The sequence below is a fragment of the Lontra canadensis genome, unplaced genomic scaffold (assembly GCF_010015895.1).
Source record: "Lontra canadensis isolate GAN:19392208 unplaced genomic scaffold, GSC_riverotter_1.0 scaffold142, whole genome shotgun sequence".
NCBI lineage: Eukaryota > Metazoa > Chordata > Mammalia > Carnivora > Mustelidae > Lontra > Lontra canadensis.
Window position 1 is genome coordinate 1558045 of NW_022631136.1, and position 16752 is coordinate 1574796.

General features: G+C 40.0%; 1 protein-coding gene across 5 annotated transcripts in view; it reads right to left on the reverse strand.

Annotated features, from left to right (window-relative positions):
• The window catches only part of POGZ (pogo transposable element derived with ZNF domain), a 46715-nt gene that overhangs the window by 9264 nt on the left and 20699 nt on the right, over window positions 1-16752 (reverse strand). For 3 of the 5 annotated variants that reach the window (XM_032843603.1, XM_032843604.1, XM_032843601.1), the window contains 7 exons: window positions 11673-11848; window positions 10378-10486; window positions 8839-9129; window positions 8540-8758; window positions 6188-6297; window positions 4772-5109; window positions 4286-4440 (listed from right to left, as the gene is read on the reverse strand). In XM_032843603.1, the coding sequence (XP_032699494.1) occupies window positions 4286-4440; window positions 4772-5109; window positions 6188-6297; window positions 8540-8758; window positions 8839-9129; window positions 10378-10486; window positions 11673-11848 (1398 nt within the window). The remainder of the gene's footprint in view (window positions 1-4285; window positions 4441-4771; window positions 5110-6187; window positions 6298-8539; window positions 8759-8838; window positions 9130-10377; window positions 10487-11672; window positions 11849-16752) is intronic. The other 2 variants (XM_032843605.1, XM_032843602.1) reach the window with 1 other exon arrangement.

Here is a 16752-nt window from a genome sequence, read left to right on the forward strand (position 1 = left end):
TAGAACAAAGGCAAGGAGATATGGAAGTGCACGGCATGTTTGGGAAACAGTAACTAGTGTCAATTAAAAATGACAATATTTTAGGAGCACCTGGGTGGCTCAGTCAGTTAAGCATATGCCTTCAGCTCAGGTCATGACCCTGGGGTCCTGGGATTGAATCCCATGTGCAGGGAGCCCACTTCTCCCTCTCCCTCTGCCTGCTGCTCTGTCTGCTTGTGTGCACACACACTCTCTCTCTCAAATAAAGAAAATCTTTTAAAAAAAATGACAATATTTTCTCCTTCCCCCCCCTTTGCCTCTTAATTCACTTTGTCATTAATAGCTTTCCTTTTTTTTTCTAGAACACCTTTAAATATTGGTGCTATCCAACCTTCTGCCTTAACCTTTCTTATTCTGTGTTCTCCTTGAGCAATTTCATTCAACCTTGAAGCTCTTCCTACAACCAATATATCGGCTCTCTTGGTACAGCTGTTATACAACATCAATAATAACAACAACACTAATTAAAGCTCCTAACACATAAACACCATGCTAACATTTATATGTATTATCTCATACCAAGAAAACCAGTGAGATAGAAACCTAAGTCATCAGTGGATTTAAGACATCTCTATTAACCATCTGCATCTGTTCTAGTTCCACAGCAGAGCTGGTATGGAAAGATTCAAGAGACAGAATTAACTAATTTTGCAAAGTGGCCATCCTAACACAGTCCCTCCGAGCACCATGACCCTCATGTCCTTGACACCTAACACAGTCTCTTACTTCGAGAAAACAGGAGTGAACTACTACAGCTTCTGCTGTAGTAGTATGTAGTAGTCTGCTTTCTGTTTTCCAAATTATGAAAGAAAGGATAAGGGCGCGCCTGACTGGCTCAGTTGGTTAAGCATCCAACTCTTGATTTCATTTCAGGTCCTGGAATCGAGCTCTGCATCAGGCAAACCCTACTCAGTGGGGAGTCTGCTTGTCTCCCTCTCCCTATGGCCCTCCCCCTGCTCAGGTGGGCGTGCTCTTTCTCTAAAATAAATCAACTAAAAAAAAAAAAAAAAAAAAAAAAGGAAAGAAAAGATAGATATCTTATACCTTCCTAAGGTTCAGCCAACCTCATTATTCCCTATTATCCCAAGACTTTATCAAGCAATTAGTTCCCTCTTTGTTCAATCATTTTCCACACAGGATCCTCCCCAGCATTTGACCATGGTTAAGCCTGAAGCATCCTTCCCTCAGCTCTACCTCTTCTTTAGTCTACTGCCCTTAAACAAGTGTGAAGAAAAACATAATGCTATTAAGATTATACTATTAAGATAATTTAAGTGTAATGATCCACTGATGTTTGGGACAATTCAGGAAATTTGAAAATGGACTAGGTATAGATGATATTAAGGATTTATGATTGCTTCTGTTAGGTTTTGACAATGGTATTATGGCTGTATACAGAGAAAGGTCTTTATTTTTTAGAGAAACATACTTAAGTATTTGGGGTGACATGTCATTATGTATGTAATTTCATTTAAAAACACTTCAGGGGCGCCTGAGTGGCTTAGTTGGTTGGGCAACTGCCTTCAGCTCAGGTCATGATTCTGGAGTCCTGGGGATTGAGTCCCACATCGGGCTCCCTGCTCAGCAGGGAGCTCACTCTCCCCCAACCCCCGGCCACCCCACTCTGCCTGCCTCTCTGTCTGCTTGGGATCTCTGTCTGTCAAATAAATGAATAAAATCTTAAAAAAAAAAAAAAGGTTAAAAAAAAAAAAACAAAAAACCCACTTCAGAAAAGGAAACTTTTTTTCAAAATTAAAAAGAAAGCAATGGGTCCAAAAATACGAATATTAAAAAATAAGCTACTTTTATCAGGATCTGCCATATGTATGGGAAAGAGGACTTACACAAGAATCCAAGAATAAAACTGATACATACTGAAGTATAAAAAAGGTAATATACCTCTTTGGGTTAACAATTTCTCAGCTTTTTGATCAATATAAATTTTAAGTCACATGATACTCAAAAATTAAAAGTCAGACATAGGGGCGCCTGGGTGGCTCAGCGGGTTAAGCCGCTGCCTTCAGCTCAGGTCATGATCGCAGGGTCCTGGGATCGAGCCCCGCATCGGGCTCTCTGCTCAGTGGGGAGCCTGCTTCTTCCTCTCTCTCTGCCTGCCTCTCTGCCTACTTGTGATCTCTCTCTGTCAAATAAATAAATAAAATCTTTAAAAAAAAAAAAAAAAAAAAAAAAGTCAGACATAACAAGAGTGAAAAGAGAAGAAAAAAGGATTGATGAGGTTCTGACTGGGAATTTCTTTCCCCATAAGGAAAAACTTATCTTTCCACACATAAATGGAATTAACAAAAGCCCACCAACCAGATTCTGTATAAAAATAAGATGCATATTCACTAGGAAGTGTAGATGAGTTATTCAGATTTTCCGTCACTGACAGTGAAGACTTTGGGGCTCTATAACAAGACCAAGTTGGCTACTCTGCCACCAAATGCATAGTGGTTGATTCCAATATCTAGTCTATTCCCGAATTATCAGTACAAAGTTCTACCATCTCATTAATTTTTAAATCCTGATTACATGCTGAAGTGATATTTTGGATATACTGAGTTAAATAAATTATACTATTAAAATTAATTTCAGAGGTGCCTAGCTGGCTCAGTCGGTAAAGCATGCAACTCTTGATCTCAGGATTGTAAATTCAAGCATGTGGAGTGTAGAGCTTACTTAACAACAAAACAAAGAAACAATAAACAGTTATAAAAAAAAAAGAAGTTGTAAAAAAAACTTTTAAAATTACTTTTTTACTTTTTAAAAATGGCTACTAAAAAAATTAAAATGCATATGTAGCTCACATTATATTTCTATAGACCAACACTAGCCTAAGCCATGAATGGCAATCCCATTATTACCCTTGCCAAAGCCAAAGAATTACAAAGGGAAAGCAGTGCTTTCCTGAAACAGATTCTGGAAAGACATGGGAAGATACGCTCTATTCCTTGTCTGCACTATTTTGTGCCTGAATGTAATGCCCGAGATTAATACAGCCACCCTGCTACAAGCCAGAGACAAGAGAACTATAGCAGAACACTCAAGTTCTGGGCTACAAGTTTACTCTACCTTAAGTCCTCTCAGTTAAACAATATAATGGATATCCTTATTGTTTAACTCATTTTTAGTTAAGGTTCTTAATCTGCAGCAAAAGCATAGAGATGACATGCATATTTCTTCATGTGTTTGCTCATACAGTTTCCCATCACCTAAAAGGTTTTCTTATTACTTTCATCTGTCTAAATCTTTCTTGTATTTATTTATTTCTTTTCTTTCTTGTATTTAAAGACCTTAAAAGTTAGGGGCGCCTGGGTGGCTCAGTCGTTAAGCATCTGCCTTCTGCTCAGGTCATGATCTCAGGGTCCTGGGATAGAGCCCCACATCAGGTTCCCTGCTCAGCGGGAAGTCCGCTTCTCCCTCTCCCATTCCCCTTGCTTGTGTTCCCTCTCTCGCTGTGTCTCTGTCAAATAAATAAATAAAATCTTAAAAAAAAAAAAAAGTAAATAAAGATCTTAAAAAGTTTAAGCATGACTTTCTGGGAAATCTAGCCTCAATGACCTTTTCTGTAAACTATTTCACCTATCACTGGTATTATACAATGCAGAGGTTTATAAATAAATATACTGTCTTTTCCTCATTTTCCTTTATATAATTTTTGTCTTAGTACAACAAAACTGGAAATCCCCTGAAAGACACAGGAGATATTCCAGGAAGACTGGGCTCAAATCCTCACAATGGCACCTTACTAGAGATGTACGCTCTCAAGTAAATGACATGATTTTTGTGAGTCTGTGTTCATTCTGTATTTCCTCATCTGTTAGATGCACAGTGAAGGTGACATTCCACACCTCATCTTACATTTCACTGAAAGCACTGCCTTAATGGTATTTTATGTTTATAATGCTATCTTTTATCTTATGTAAAACCTACTAGGGTAGTAACTAAAGTGGAGGTCCAAATATAGATGATTTCGGTAAGGCACCCACTGCATTACATTGTATACATTACAACACGTTACAGTGGTCCTGAACCAAAGCCCCTAACAATTCTAGCACTGAATTCAATTCAGGCTTGAAGAGAAGTCTAAGTTCTAAGAATAAAGGGTGAGTGAAGTAAGGAATTGATTAGAAATGTGCAAAGGGCTTCCTCTAAACTGATATTCATACAGAATGATGGGCTCTTCCCAGTGCCATTCAATGAAGAACAAAGCATACCCCTACAGTTTAAGAGTTTCCAAACTTACTAGTCGATTCATAAGGACTATGAACATTTTCCAAGTGGCACTGGAGCTGGAAGGGCGTGGAAAACTGGCGGTAACAGTGTTGGCAGATAGTATGACCATCTACCTCACCGTTCTGCTGATCGAGTTCTACATGATGTTTCATATGGTTCATGAATCTGTAGCAGAGCACAAGAAGTAGAGAAAACAAAAAAATCAGCAGCCTGGGAATCCCAGAACACATATTATGTACCACCCCCTGCCTTGTTTGGGACAGTCCTTTTCTGAGCCCAGAAAAGGGTTCTTGAAACTAAGAGTTCTATGGAAAGATGTACTGGTTTCCCTTACCCCACCCAAAGTTATCTCTTATTATTCTCACAGTACCTCCTCCTTCTGTAGTACCACTTATTGACTTAATGATAATCCTTAGATTGGATAACAGGACTACTGCCCAAAGAGAAAAGACAAATTTCTCATCCAGGGTAACTTCTGAGGCTCTTCAACACTTACCGAATGTTGTTTTTTAGCCTTTTGGTACAATGTGGGCATCGGAAAGATGTGGCAACCTTAGGGAAGTTTGTGAGCTGGGCCACTTTGCCACCATCCCGTCCATAGTAGAAGTCGTCTACTAGCATGATGAGTTTGGTCTGGACAGCATCACCCACATTCTCATTTGGCTCTGGTACTTTGGTAGGTGGTGACAGAGCAGGAATAGGTGTAGAAGAGGGTGTGGAAGCAATAGGAGCTGTTTTCTCAGGGGATGGGGGCTTTGCAGCTGATGGGACACTGGGTTCTGAATCCATAGACTTTCCTTTCTTCTGGTATTCCACCATTTCTGGGCAACAGTACTATAAAGGAAAATCACTGTAGTTATCTTGGCGGCTGGGATATGCCAACTCCCCAACCTCATGAACATCTCTTGGGAATGGTTTGGTTCCAGGTATTCTCACCCAGGTTTCACCTTTCAGTTTTCTATAGTGTTTCTAGGATTATGGCTTTTTCTAATAGATATTTATTTATAGCCATATGCCTCTCCTAACCCAGTATCTTGTATTTCTCCTTCCTGCCTTGGATACTTCAACCACTTACTAGTGTAACTTGCCTCTGAATTCCCCAGCAAGAAGAAATTCCAATCTTTGTGTCTGGACTAATACCAAAAAAATGAAAAGGCTAGAAATGAGAACCGGTTAACGACTCCTGGTTCATCAAAAGACAATAAACAGAATATAAACTGAGGGGTACCTAGGTGGCTAAGTCGGTTAAGCATCTGACTTCAGCTCAGGTCATGATCTTGGGGTCCTGGGACTGAGCCCTGAGTTGGGCTCCCCACTCAGCAGGGAGTCTGCCTGTCCTTCTCCCTGCTCATGCTCTCTCTCAGTCCCTCAAATAAAATCTTACAAAAGAAAAAAATACAGGTGTCTGTGTGGCACAGTTGGTTAAGTGTCTGCCTTTCACTCAGGTCATGATCCCTTGGTCCTGGGATGAAGACCCATGTAGGGCTCCCTGCTCAGTGGGGAGCCTGCTTCTCCTTCCTCTGCCATTCTCCCTGCTTGTGGTCTCTGGCTGTCTCTCTCTCTCTGTCAAATAAAATAAATAAATAAATAAAGCAAGCAAAGGAAGAAGAAAATAAACCAAGGTCAACTTGGTTTGAGTTGATTATCTAACAAACATGTCCTCCTGTGTAGTTTCAAAATCAACCACAACCAAAGAATTAAGGTTGCATATGTTCCAATCTACTTGAGAGTCTTTAAAATATCCTTCTACATTCCAAAGTATGAAACTCTTCTAAAATAGGCCAGAAAGGAGCATAACCCTTTAAGAAACTTCTAAGTCATTTCAGAGTCCCTGCTTCACATGCTCCTAATCCTAGAGGAGGTATGCAGTGGTAGCCACTGAAGCCAGATCCCCATCAAAACTATCACTTACACACATATGACCTCTCAAAGCTTCAGTAACACGGAATTGAGCATTACACCGTGGACATATTTTCCGTCCACCATCCTGGAGGTCGAACACTGGGATGGAAGAAGAGGTCACTGGAAGAAGTAAGAAGCATTGATAAGATTAACGAGATGATACTAGAAACAGATTACTGGCCCTTTGAAGAAATGTTAAACAGCCCCTGAAGGGCATATTAAGGTTGATAGGCAAGCATGAATGATCACTTTGAGGACCATTCTTTTAACTCTAGGCCAGGGGTCAGCAAATCACAGCTCCTAGACAAAATCCAGCCAAATTTCTATTTGGCCCATGAGCTACGAATGGATTTTACTTTTTTTGGTGGTTATACAACTTTTTCTTTAGTTGAGGTAAGACATACATAAAACTTACCTCTTAACCATTTTCAAGGGTATAGTTAAGTACATTCGCATTGTTGTACAAGCTGAACTCTTTTCATCTTGTAAATCTGAAACTCTATCCATTTAACAATTCCCCTTCCTCCTTCCTCTTAGTCCCCAGCAACCCCCGATCTACTTTCCATCTCTGATTTTGACTCCTCTAGGTACTTCATATTAAGTGTAATCATACAGTATTTGTTCTCTTGCGACCAACTTAGTTCAGTACTTAGCAGAATGTCCTCAAAGTTCATGAATGTTACAGCATTTGTAAGAATTTCTTTCCTTGAACAATATGCTACTTTATGTATACACCATATTTTGTTTATTTATTCATTGGTTGATGCTCACTTGGACTGCCTCCACTTTTTGGCTATGATGAATAATGCTGCTATGAACATGGGTGTACATGTATCTGCCCGAGGACCTGCTTTCAATTCTTTTGGGTCATAACCCAAAAGCAGAATTGCTGAGTCAGATGGTAATTTTATACTTCACTTTTTGAAAGACCATCATACTAATTTACATTTTCACCAGCAACGCACAAGGGTTCCAATACCTACACATCCTCACCAACACTTGTTATTTTGTTTTTTTGGATAAGAGCCATCCGATGGGTGTGAAGTGGTATCTCGACATGGTTTTGATTTGCAATTCTCTAATCATTAGTGATGGTGAGCATCTTTTCATGTGCTTAACAGCCATTTATTTATCTTGTTTTGAGAAAGGTCTATTCAACTCCTTTCCCCAGTTTTTAATTGGGCTGTTTGGGCTGTTTTTTTATTGTTGAGTTATGCTTTATATATTCTAGATCTTATCAGATATATGATTTGCAAATATTTTTTCCCATTCACTGGGCTGCTTTTTCACTCTGTTCACAGTGTCCTTTGATACCCTAAAAGTTTAAAATTTGATGTAGTCTCATTTTATCTATTATTCCTTTATCTACTGTTATATTTTTCTTTTGGTGTCATACGCAAGAAATCATTGCCAAATCCAATGCCATGAAGCTTTCCCCTGTTTTCTTCTCTTACAGTTTTAGCTCTTATGTTTAGGTCTTTGGTTTGCAGAGTTAATTTTTACATATGATGTTTAGGTCCAACTTCACTGGATGTGGATGCCTGATGCCATTTGTTAAATGTTTTTACATTTTTAAATGGTTGAAATGAAAGCTAAAGAAGGTATTCTGACACATGAAAATTGCATACAATTCAGTGGTGCCTGGGTGGCTCAGTGGGTTAAGCCTCTGCCTTCGACTCATTTCGTGACCTCAGGAACCTGGGATCAAGCCCCACATCGGGCTCTCTGCTCGGTGGGAAGCCTGCTTCCCCCTCTCTCTCTAGCTGCCTCTCTGCCTACTTGTGATCTCTGTCAAATAAATAAATAAAATCTTTTAAAAAATTACATATAATTCAGAGACCATAAACAGTTTTAGTGGACCACAGTCATGCTCATTTGTTTGTGTACTGCCTGTGGCTGCTTTTGTACCACAGGGGCAGAGACCATCTTTAGTGCACAAAGCCTAAAATATTATCTGGTCCTCTAGAGAAAGTTTGCCGACCTCTGCTCTAGACCATCGAAAATCCTTATGCTCATATCTTGTCTACACCTGAAAACCTCTCTAGTACATCCCAACTTTAAAACCTTGTGCAGAAATCTACCTCCTCTGTGAAGCTTCTTTTTATTATTATCCCACCCATATCTGATCAACTGGTCCATTTCACTCATCTCCACAGCACAAGAAACACAGAATTATCTCCTTACAGCTGATTTAGTTACACTTTCACAGCGGCTATCCCCTTTCCTACACTAGAGTTTTTGGTAGAACAAACTGTGGCAACTACGTTTTATGTCTCTATTTCAAAGCATAAAGTGCTAAAGTAACAAATACTTTATTAATGTTTCTGAATGACTGGATACTCCATCTTTCACAGTACTGTACCTTTCATTGAAGATTCAGGTCCGCTGGTTCTCTGGGAGCCATGGGCAGAGCTGTTGTTGGATACCACCACTGGCCCAGGACTCTGGCCCAGGGAAGGGATGGTGTTAAGGGTATTCACCAGTTTGGCTACTTCATTGCTATTTTCACCTGTAACCCCAGGTCGCTTCACAGTGACAAAGCTGGCAATGCTCACTGCAGGTGGAGAGGGGAAGGAGGGAGCTATGTTGGCCAAGTGAAAATTATCTGTTCTCCACCCACTGCCCCGCCCAGCACTGCCATCTCCACTTCCCAGGGCTCACCTAGCTTGGGATTGGGGGTCTGGCTGGATTGGCCTGGAGGCTGAGCAGCTAGCTGCCCCAGTGAGGTCGGCTGTGTGGCAGTGGGAGTGGTGGAGGTGCTGGGTGTGGACTTGGTCTGCTGGGACTGGGACTGCGGGACGGTGCTCCGAATGGTCAGAGTAGCTGGGATGACAGTGGTGAAGGTGTTGGTGGTGGGCCGCACAGGCATTGTGGAGCCTGGCCTCACTGGGGTCATCTGAGAGAACACCTGTGGGACTCCAACTGTTGGCTTAACAAACTGGGTACCTGGGGCTTCAAAAAAGAGACAAAGAAAAGTACCAAAGCTTGGTCAATAAGCTCACCTCTCATACATTCTACCTGTCTTCACTGAAAATACTGGAATAAGAAAAGGTTACTGCCCCAAAATGTTTGGTGGCCATCAGAGGTTAACAAGAGTAGCACACACTCTAATGTCTAAGACAATACATATCCAAGGTGATAAAAGATCTTATACTAAGGAATCAGCCCTATTAAATTGAAGAAAGAAGATTCCTATCAACTCCTCCCACAACACCTTACCACACTGCCTTTTTTATCCCAAGAATTTAATCAGGAGTAGCTGGACCTCAATACTGGAAGAGGAAGGATAAATAGAGATAGGAGGCAGTGTGCATATATATATGGCCAAAGGGCAGATGTAGTCCTAAAAAAAAGCCAACTTTCTCTCTCAGGATACTAAAGGAGTCTTCTTCCAGTCTTTCATATGAAGTCAAACAGAAAACTGACTATGTCATTCTACTAGCATCCCAGGGGTGAATCTCCTGGCTCAGCTGTAAACAATTTCATTGACAAATATGTAAGAAATATCAGAACTAGGTAAGTTAAATTCATTAGACTTAAGGCCAAAAGCACTGTGTGGGCTCTGAGAACAACAACAAAAACTTAGAAAGATGAGCTTATGGAAGCATCCAAAGAACAATTTATTAAGATGTTTTTTGGCCTGAATTGCAGTAAACTTACAGGAACTAAATAAAGAACTGTGGAGGAAAATCACAAGATTTTAAAAAAGTATTTTAATTTAGTTTCTTTAAAAAAACCCTACTAACTAGTCATTGGCAAATTTATCATCAAAGGATAGGTCATTTGTTTTATATCCAAAATCTATGCTATAAAATTAAAGCAAAATAAAGTTTATAGTCCCACCATGTAAGTGAGTAGACTTATTAAGAGATGTGCAATTTGGGAGTTTTCATTAATAATATTCCTTCAGGATAATAAACTTAATAGCTGACTAAAACACCAGAAGCAGAAAATGGACATATAAGCCCTGTTTGAAGGGTGGTAAAAAGTTAAAAGGAAAAATAAAACCACCATCCGGGTCAAAGGTTAGAAAGTTTTTAAAAAATGGAGCTTAAAAATGGAGCTTAAATCAGTATGATCTTTGTATTTTTAGACTTTCCTTAAACACACTTTTTAAATGACCAAGAAGGGTATCTTGAAACAAGAAAAACAAATCTCCGGATGCCAGTTTATTTTGAATGGGTAGACATTTTTCCTTACCTGGGACTAGTGTTATTGGTCTAACCGTTTGGCCTTGCTGTACGTTCAGCACAATCCCAACCTGATTCATTGCATTTTGTACAGGCCGGACATTTCTTACAGGAAATCCCTGCATTAAAAAGCAAAATGATCTTTAACATGGAGATCAGCTAACACTAGCAGAGACTGCAGTAAGACTACATCTTAAAAAATTTAGTCTTACCTAGTGGTTCTTTTTCTAGAGGTATAACTTTTAAATGACTGAGATGGAGAAATCTAGGAATTTTGGCAAACTTTTGAGTGACAAAATATCAAAACTGAAGAATAAGCTTTAGTACATATGAGCAAAAAGGAAAACATACTTCCTCTTAAAAGAACCTCAGCTTAAAAAATACCTCATCCACGAACTGGCCCCTAAACAGATAAAGGCACAGAAAAAGGAAAAAAAAAAAAAAAAAAAAAAAAAAAAAGGCACCAGGAATATTCACTGGAGTGATTCAACACAAAACAATTGTGTTTTTTTTTTTTGTTTTTTAAAAGATTTTATTTATTTATTTGACACAGAGAGATCACAAGTAGGCAGAGACAGGCAGGGGGGAGGAGGAAGCAGGCTCCCCGCTGAGCAGAGAGCCCAATGTGGGCCTCCATTCTAGGACCCTGAGATCATAACCCAAGCTGAAGGCAGAGGCTTAACCCTCTGAGCCACCCAGGTGCCCAGCACAAAACAATTGTTAAGAAATTGTTCCCAAAGTCCACTTCAAAGGCCGTAAACCTCTGGCAAACTTTTAAGAAAAGAGTTTCTAACTCAGGAAGCCACAGGCAGGGAGAAACACTTGCCTTTATGTTCCACATTCAGCATTAGGCTTTCAACTTCGACTCACGTTATATGTCATATAACTCACGTTATATGTCAAATAAGTCATCTTCCTCCTTCTCTTCCAAAGATCTCCCTGCACTTTACCAATTTCACACACAGATTTCAAGAGTCAGCTAACTCACCCCATTTTAAGAAAAACAGCCCAAGCAAAGGGCAGGAAGTGTTAAGGACCAAGTGTTAAGGCTTCCTAATCAAAGCTTTCCCACTGATTTCTGCCCAGATCTCAATCAAATCACTTAAAAGCCCTCTAAAGGACAGGAAGAAGAAATTAACCAGGAGCGTAACATTTGGCTTTCTTTAAAAATCAGTATCAAATTAAAGAACAGCAAATGAGAAAGCCAGGTCAAAAGATAGGACTTAGAGTTCTAAGTCAGAGCCTCCAATGGTTCAGTATTTTTCTCTCTTTCCCTACCCAGCACCAGAACTGCGTCCAACTCACCTGTGTAGTGATGAATATTGGTTGTGAGGCCACAGGAGAACTGGTCACATGATTGGCATTCTGCATGACCTGGACAGGCCTCAACACTGGTTGAGTAACCATTGTGCCAAGACCTGGAGCTGGATTCTGGGTTAGGATGAGTGGCTGTCCACCTTGTTGGACCAAAGAATTGCCAGCTGAAGGGTAAAAGGAAGAAAGAAAAAAAAATGTAAGAAAAAATAAACCCACACTTTATAAGTAACAGTACGGTCTCAGATAAGAAATGGTATCCCAGATAACAAAATATCCAAGACTGCCACACTCTAGGTTTAACATCACCAAATGCACCAAAAATGTAAGCTTTACCCAAATCTACAACTAACAGAAAAACTGCAGATAGGGTTCATGTCATGAACCTAGAAGTGAGATGTCTACAAGGCTATCATTTTGACTCTGACAATATTGACATATGATTTAACGTAATCTCTCCACACCAAATTAACAAAACAAAGTAACATATAATTTCTTTTTCCATATTTTAACTAGGTAAAACTTATTTTGTCAGAATACAATTTGTTGTTAGCTAATTCACTTTTAATCTTTTTAAAAGTGGCATATTTATCAACAAACATTAATTCAGCAAGCACACAGAATCTAAAGAATGGCACCTCTTTCTAGTGAGTCAAAGCTCAGAAATCTAACAGATTCTCTAAACAACCACTGTCTTTTACGGGTATGGGAACACAGAGATTGACAGGTTAACTCCTCTTTCTCTTTTTTGACATCAGAACCGATAAAGAAAAGACTTGGTCAAAAACTAACCAACATTCAGTAAAAAAGGTATGACTTCAGAAGATAATAGTTCCTTCAAAAATAAATATCAATAAATTGACTACTATTGAACCCCTTTAGGTTCTTAATGTTTTATTTTTTTCCCAAAGATTTTATTTATTTGACAGAGAGAGAGAGAGAGAGAGATCACAAGTAGGCAGAGCAGCAGGCAGAGAGAGAGGGAGAAGCAGGCTCCCCACTGAGCAGAGAGCCCGACATGGGCCTGATCCCAGGATCCTGAGATCCTGACCTGAGCCAAAGGCAGAGGCTTAACTGACTGAGCCACCCAGGTGCCCCTAAATGTTTTAAAGTCTATTTACTACATTTGGCAAAAAAGTCATTAATACTAAGTTTATCGATTTACAGAGAATACTCCAAAACCACACAGAAAATTTGAGCATCAATATACCTAAATCAGAGATTCAAGCAAGATACTGCCTCAACTTTTTACCTTAAATAACCAGAATGGGATGGGTTCCTATGAACTGTATGTCCTACTTTGACAGATGGAGTCACTGCAGTTAGCTACAAAGCTAGACCACTGGAGTGAGTATGTAGGTGACTATTAATGGGCCAACAATGGTTTGTCCCACTTTTTTTTTTTTTTAAAGATTTTATTTATTTATTTGACAGAGAGAGATCACAAGTAGACAGAGAGGCAGGCAGAGAGAGGAAGGGAAGCAGGCTCCCCATTGAGCAGAGAGCCCAATATGGGGCTCGACCTCAGGACCCTGGGATCATGACCTGAGCCGAAGCCAGAGGCTTAACCCACTGAGCCACCCAGGCACCCCGGTTTGTCCCACTTTTATCCAGAAGATGCGTGCCCATCAGGAACTAGACCTCATAGTTACTAGGCCAGCTGACTAGTGATTATGAGGCTGACACAGATAAAAAATTACAAGTGCCATCTTTGCTAATTATACTGGCAATTTACCATTTTAATTTAAATGTTTTATTATGCAGAAGTTAAAATACATATAAAAATACCATACCATAATGAACCCCCATGTACCCATTACTCAGCTTCAACAATTATTAACTATGGCCAATTTTGTTTTTTCTATACCTCCCATCCACATTCTATGAATCTTTCTAATAACTCCAAAGAATTCTAATTCTAATAAATTATTTTAAGTGATTTCCACATTCTTTTTTTAAAATATTTCATCCATTTACTTGAAGGAGAGAGACAGCACAAGTGAGCACAAGCAGTGGGGGAGCCACAGAGGGAGAGGGAAAAGCAGACACCCTGGGCAACAGGGAGCCCAACTTGGGGCTCGAACCCAGGACCCTGGTACCATGACATGAGCCGAAGACAGACCCCCAACGACCTGAGCCACCCAGGTACTCCTGATCTCTACATTCTTTTTTTTTTTTTTTTTTAAAGATTTTATTTATTTATTTGACAGAGAGAGATCACAAGTAGACAGAGAGGCAGGCAGAGAGAGAGAGAAGCAGGCTCCCTGCTGAGCAGAGAGCCTGATGCGGGACTCGATCCCAGAACCCTGAGATCATGACCTGAGCCGAAGGCAGCAGCTTAACCCACTGAGCCACCCAGGCGCCCCTGATCTCTACATTCTTATTAAATCTTTCCTTAGAGAAATTCTGACCATTCATGGGTTTTACAAAGTTCTGCTTTCAGGGGATGAAGAGGCAATCAGAATCCTTAGGCTTAATAAGCCTATAAAAGAATTAACCAAGTAGTTCCCTGCCTCAAAGTCTGCTCTCAAATAAACTAGGTACCATAGCCATAAACTGATTAAATAAAGGGAAGAGATTCAGCAGCTTCTCTCACAATAAGTTCTGTTTAACAAATCTGAAGGTCTTGATGTATCCCTTTATTCTTTTATGTTTACTTACGTAGCCTTAAAACCCAGAGATAAGAGGAATAAATGGAGTTAAAATGAGCTAAACAGGAGTTGAAAAACATACAATTTATAGAGTAAGAAACCTATATCATTAAATTCACATCATTCACAGCTCAGAAGTAAGCAGCAATTTATTTTCCTACATAATATTTCTTTCCAAAGCAAAATATATGATCAGTCAGAACGATGTAAGTAATTTCTAAATGCTGAGTGATAGATTCTGAAGAACAAAAAGAATTGTAAAAACAATTCAGAATTTTATTACTGACACCTTTTATATTTTTAAGATTTTACTATTTATTTGACACAGAGAGAGATCACAAGTAGGCAAAGAGGCAGGCAGAGAGAGAGAGAGAGAGAGAGAAGCAGGCTTCCCGCTGAGCAGAGAGCTCCATGCGGGGCTCGAACCCAGGACCCTGAGACCATGACCTGAACTGAAGGCAGAGGCTCAACCCTCTGAGCCACCCAGGTGCCCTCCCTGACACCTTCTTTTAAAAAAAAAAAAAAAAAAAAAAAAGGCTTTACTGAGATATCATCCACATAACATACACATTACTCATATAAAGTATACACTTCAGAAGTTTTTAGTATATTTGCAAGGTTTGTGCAACTATCGCTTCTATTTAATTCCAGAACATGTTCATCATCCCAAGAAGAAATCTTTTTTTTTTTTAAGATTTTATTTATTTATATGAGAGAGAGAGAGAGACAGATCTATTTTCCGTCACTAGAGAATTGCCAATTTTGGAATTTCATATAAATGGAGTAATATAATATGTTGCCTTTTGCATCTGACTTCTTTCATTTAGCACTACATTTACAAGGTTATTCATATTAAAGTATTTCATTCCCCCCCCTTTTTTTTTAAAGGGAAACAAGTTCTTTTTTTTTTTTTTTTAAGATTTTATTTATTTATTTGGCAGGCAGAGATCACAAGTAGGAAGAGAGGCAGGCAAAGAGCAAGGAGGAAGCAGGCTCCCCGCTGAGCAGGGAGCCCGATCCCAGGACCCTGGGATCATGACCTGAGCTGAAGGCAGAGGCTTTAACCCACTGAGCCACCCAGGCACCCCTCGTTCCCTTTAATGGCTCAGTAATATTCCACTGTGCAGCTGTGTCTATCACCTTTTGTTTATCCATTCAACAGCTTAGGTTATTTCCATTTGGGACCTATAATGAATAATGCTGCATTTGAGCAGGGTATTTTGTGTGAACTGTTTTCATGTTCTGGGTATATAGTTAGAAGAACTACTGAATCATATAACTACATTTAACTTTTTGAGAAACTGCCAAACTATTTTCCAAAGTGGCCACACCATTTTTACATTCTCACCAACACTTGTTATTTGTCCATCTTTTTGACTACAGCCATCCTAGTGGGTATGAACTGGTATCTCACTGTGGCTATGATGCACACTTCCTTTAAATGTATTTTTTTAAAAAACAGTTTATTTATTTATTTGACACACAGAGATCCAAAGTAGGCAGAGAGGCAGGCAGAGATCAAGGAGGAAGCAGGCTCCCTGCTGAGCAGAGAGCCTGATGCAGGGCTCGATCCCAGATCCCTGGGATCATGACCTGAGCCAAAGGCAGAGGCTTTGACCCACAGAATCACCCAGGTGCCCCTGATGTGCACTTCCTTAATGACTACTAATGTTGAGTTATCTATTCATGTGCTTCTAGGCCATTTATGTATATTCTGTTTGGAGAAATGTCTACTCAGATCCTTTGCCCATTTAAGAAACTGGATTGTCTTTTTTTTTTTTTTTTTTAAGATTTTATTTATTTATCTGACAGACAGTGATTACAAGTAGGCAGAGAGGCAGGCAAAGAGAGTGGGGGAAGCAGGTTCCCGGCTGAGCAGAGAGGCCGACGCAGGGCTCTATCCCAGGACCCTGGGATCATGACCTGAGCCGAAGGCAGAGGCTTTAACCCACTGAGCCACCCAGGCACCCCTGGATTGTCTTTTTGTTTATTTATTTATTTAGGGGTGCCCAGGTGGTTCTGTTGGTTAAGGGTCTGCCTTTGGCTTGAGTCATGATCCCAGGGTACTGGGATCAAGCCCCGCTTAGGGATCCCTGGCTGGGTGGGGAGTCTGCTTCTTCCTCTCCCTCTGCCCCTCCCCCTGCCTGTGCTCACTCTCTCTCAAATAAATAAATAAGATCTTTTTTAAAAATGTACTTATTGGGGCGCCTGGGTGGGTCAGTGGGTTAAAGCCTCTGCCTTCAGCTCAGGTCATGATCCCAGAGTCCTGGGATCGAGCCCCATATCGGGCTCTCTTCTCAGCAGGGAGCCTGCTTCCTCCTCTCTCTCTCTCTGTCTGCCTGCCTCTCTGCCTAACTGTGATCTCTGTCAAATAAATAAATAAAATCTTAAAAAAAAAATGTACTTATTTATTTGAAAGA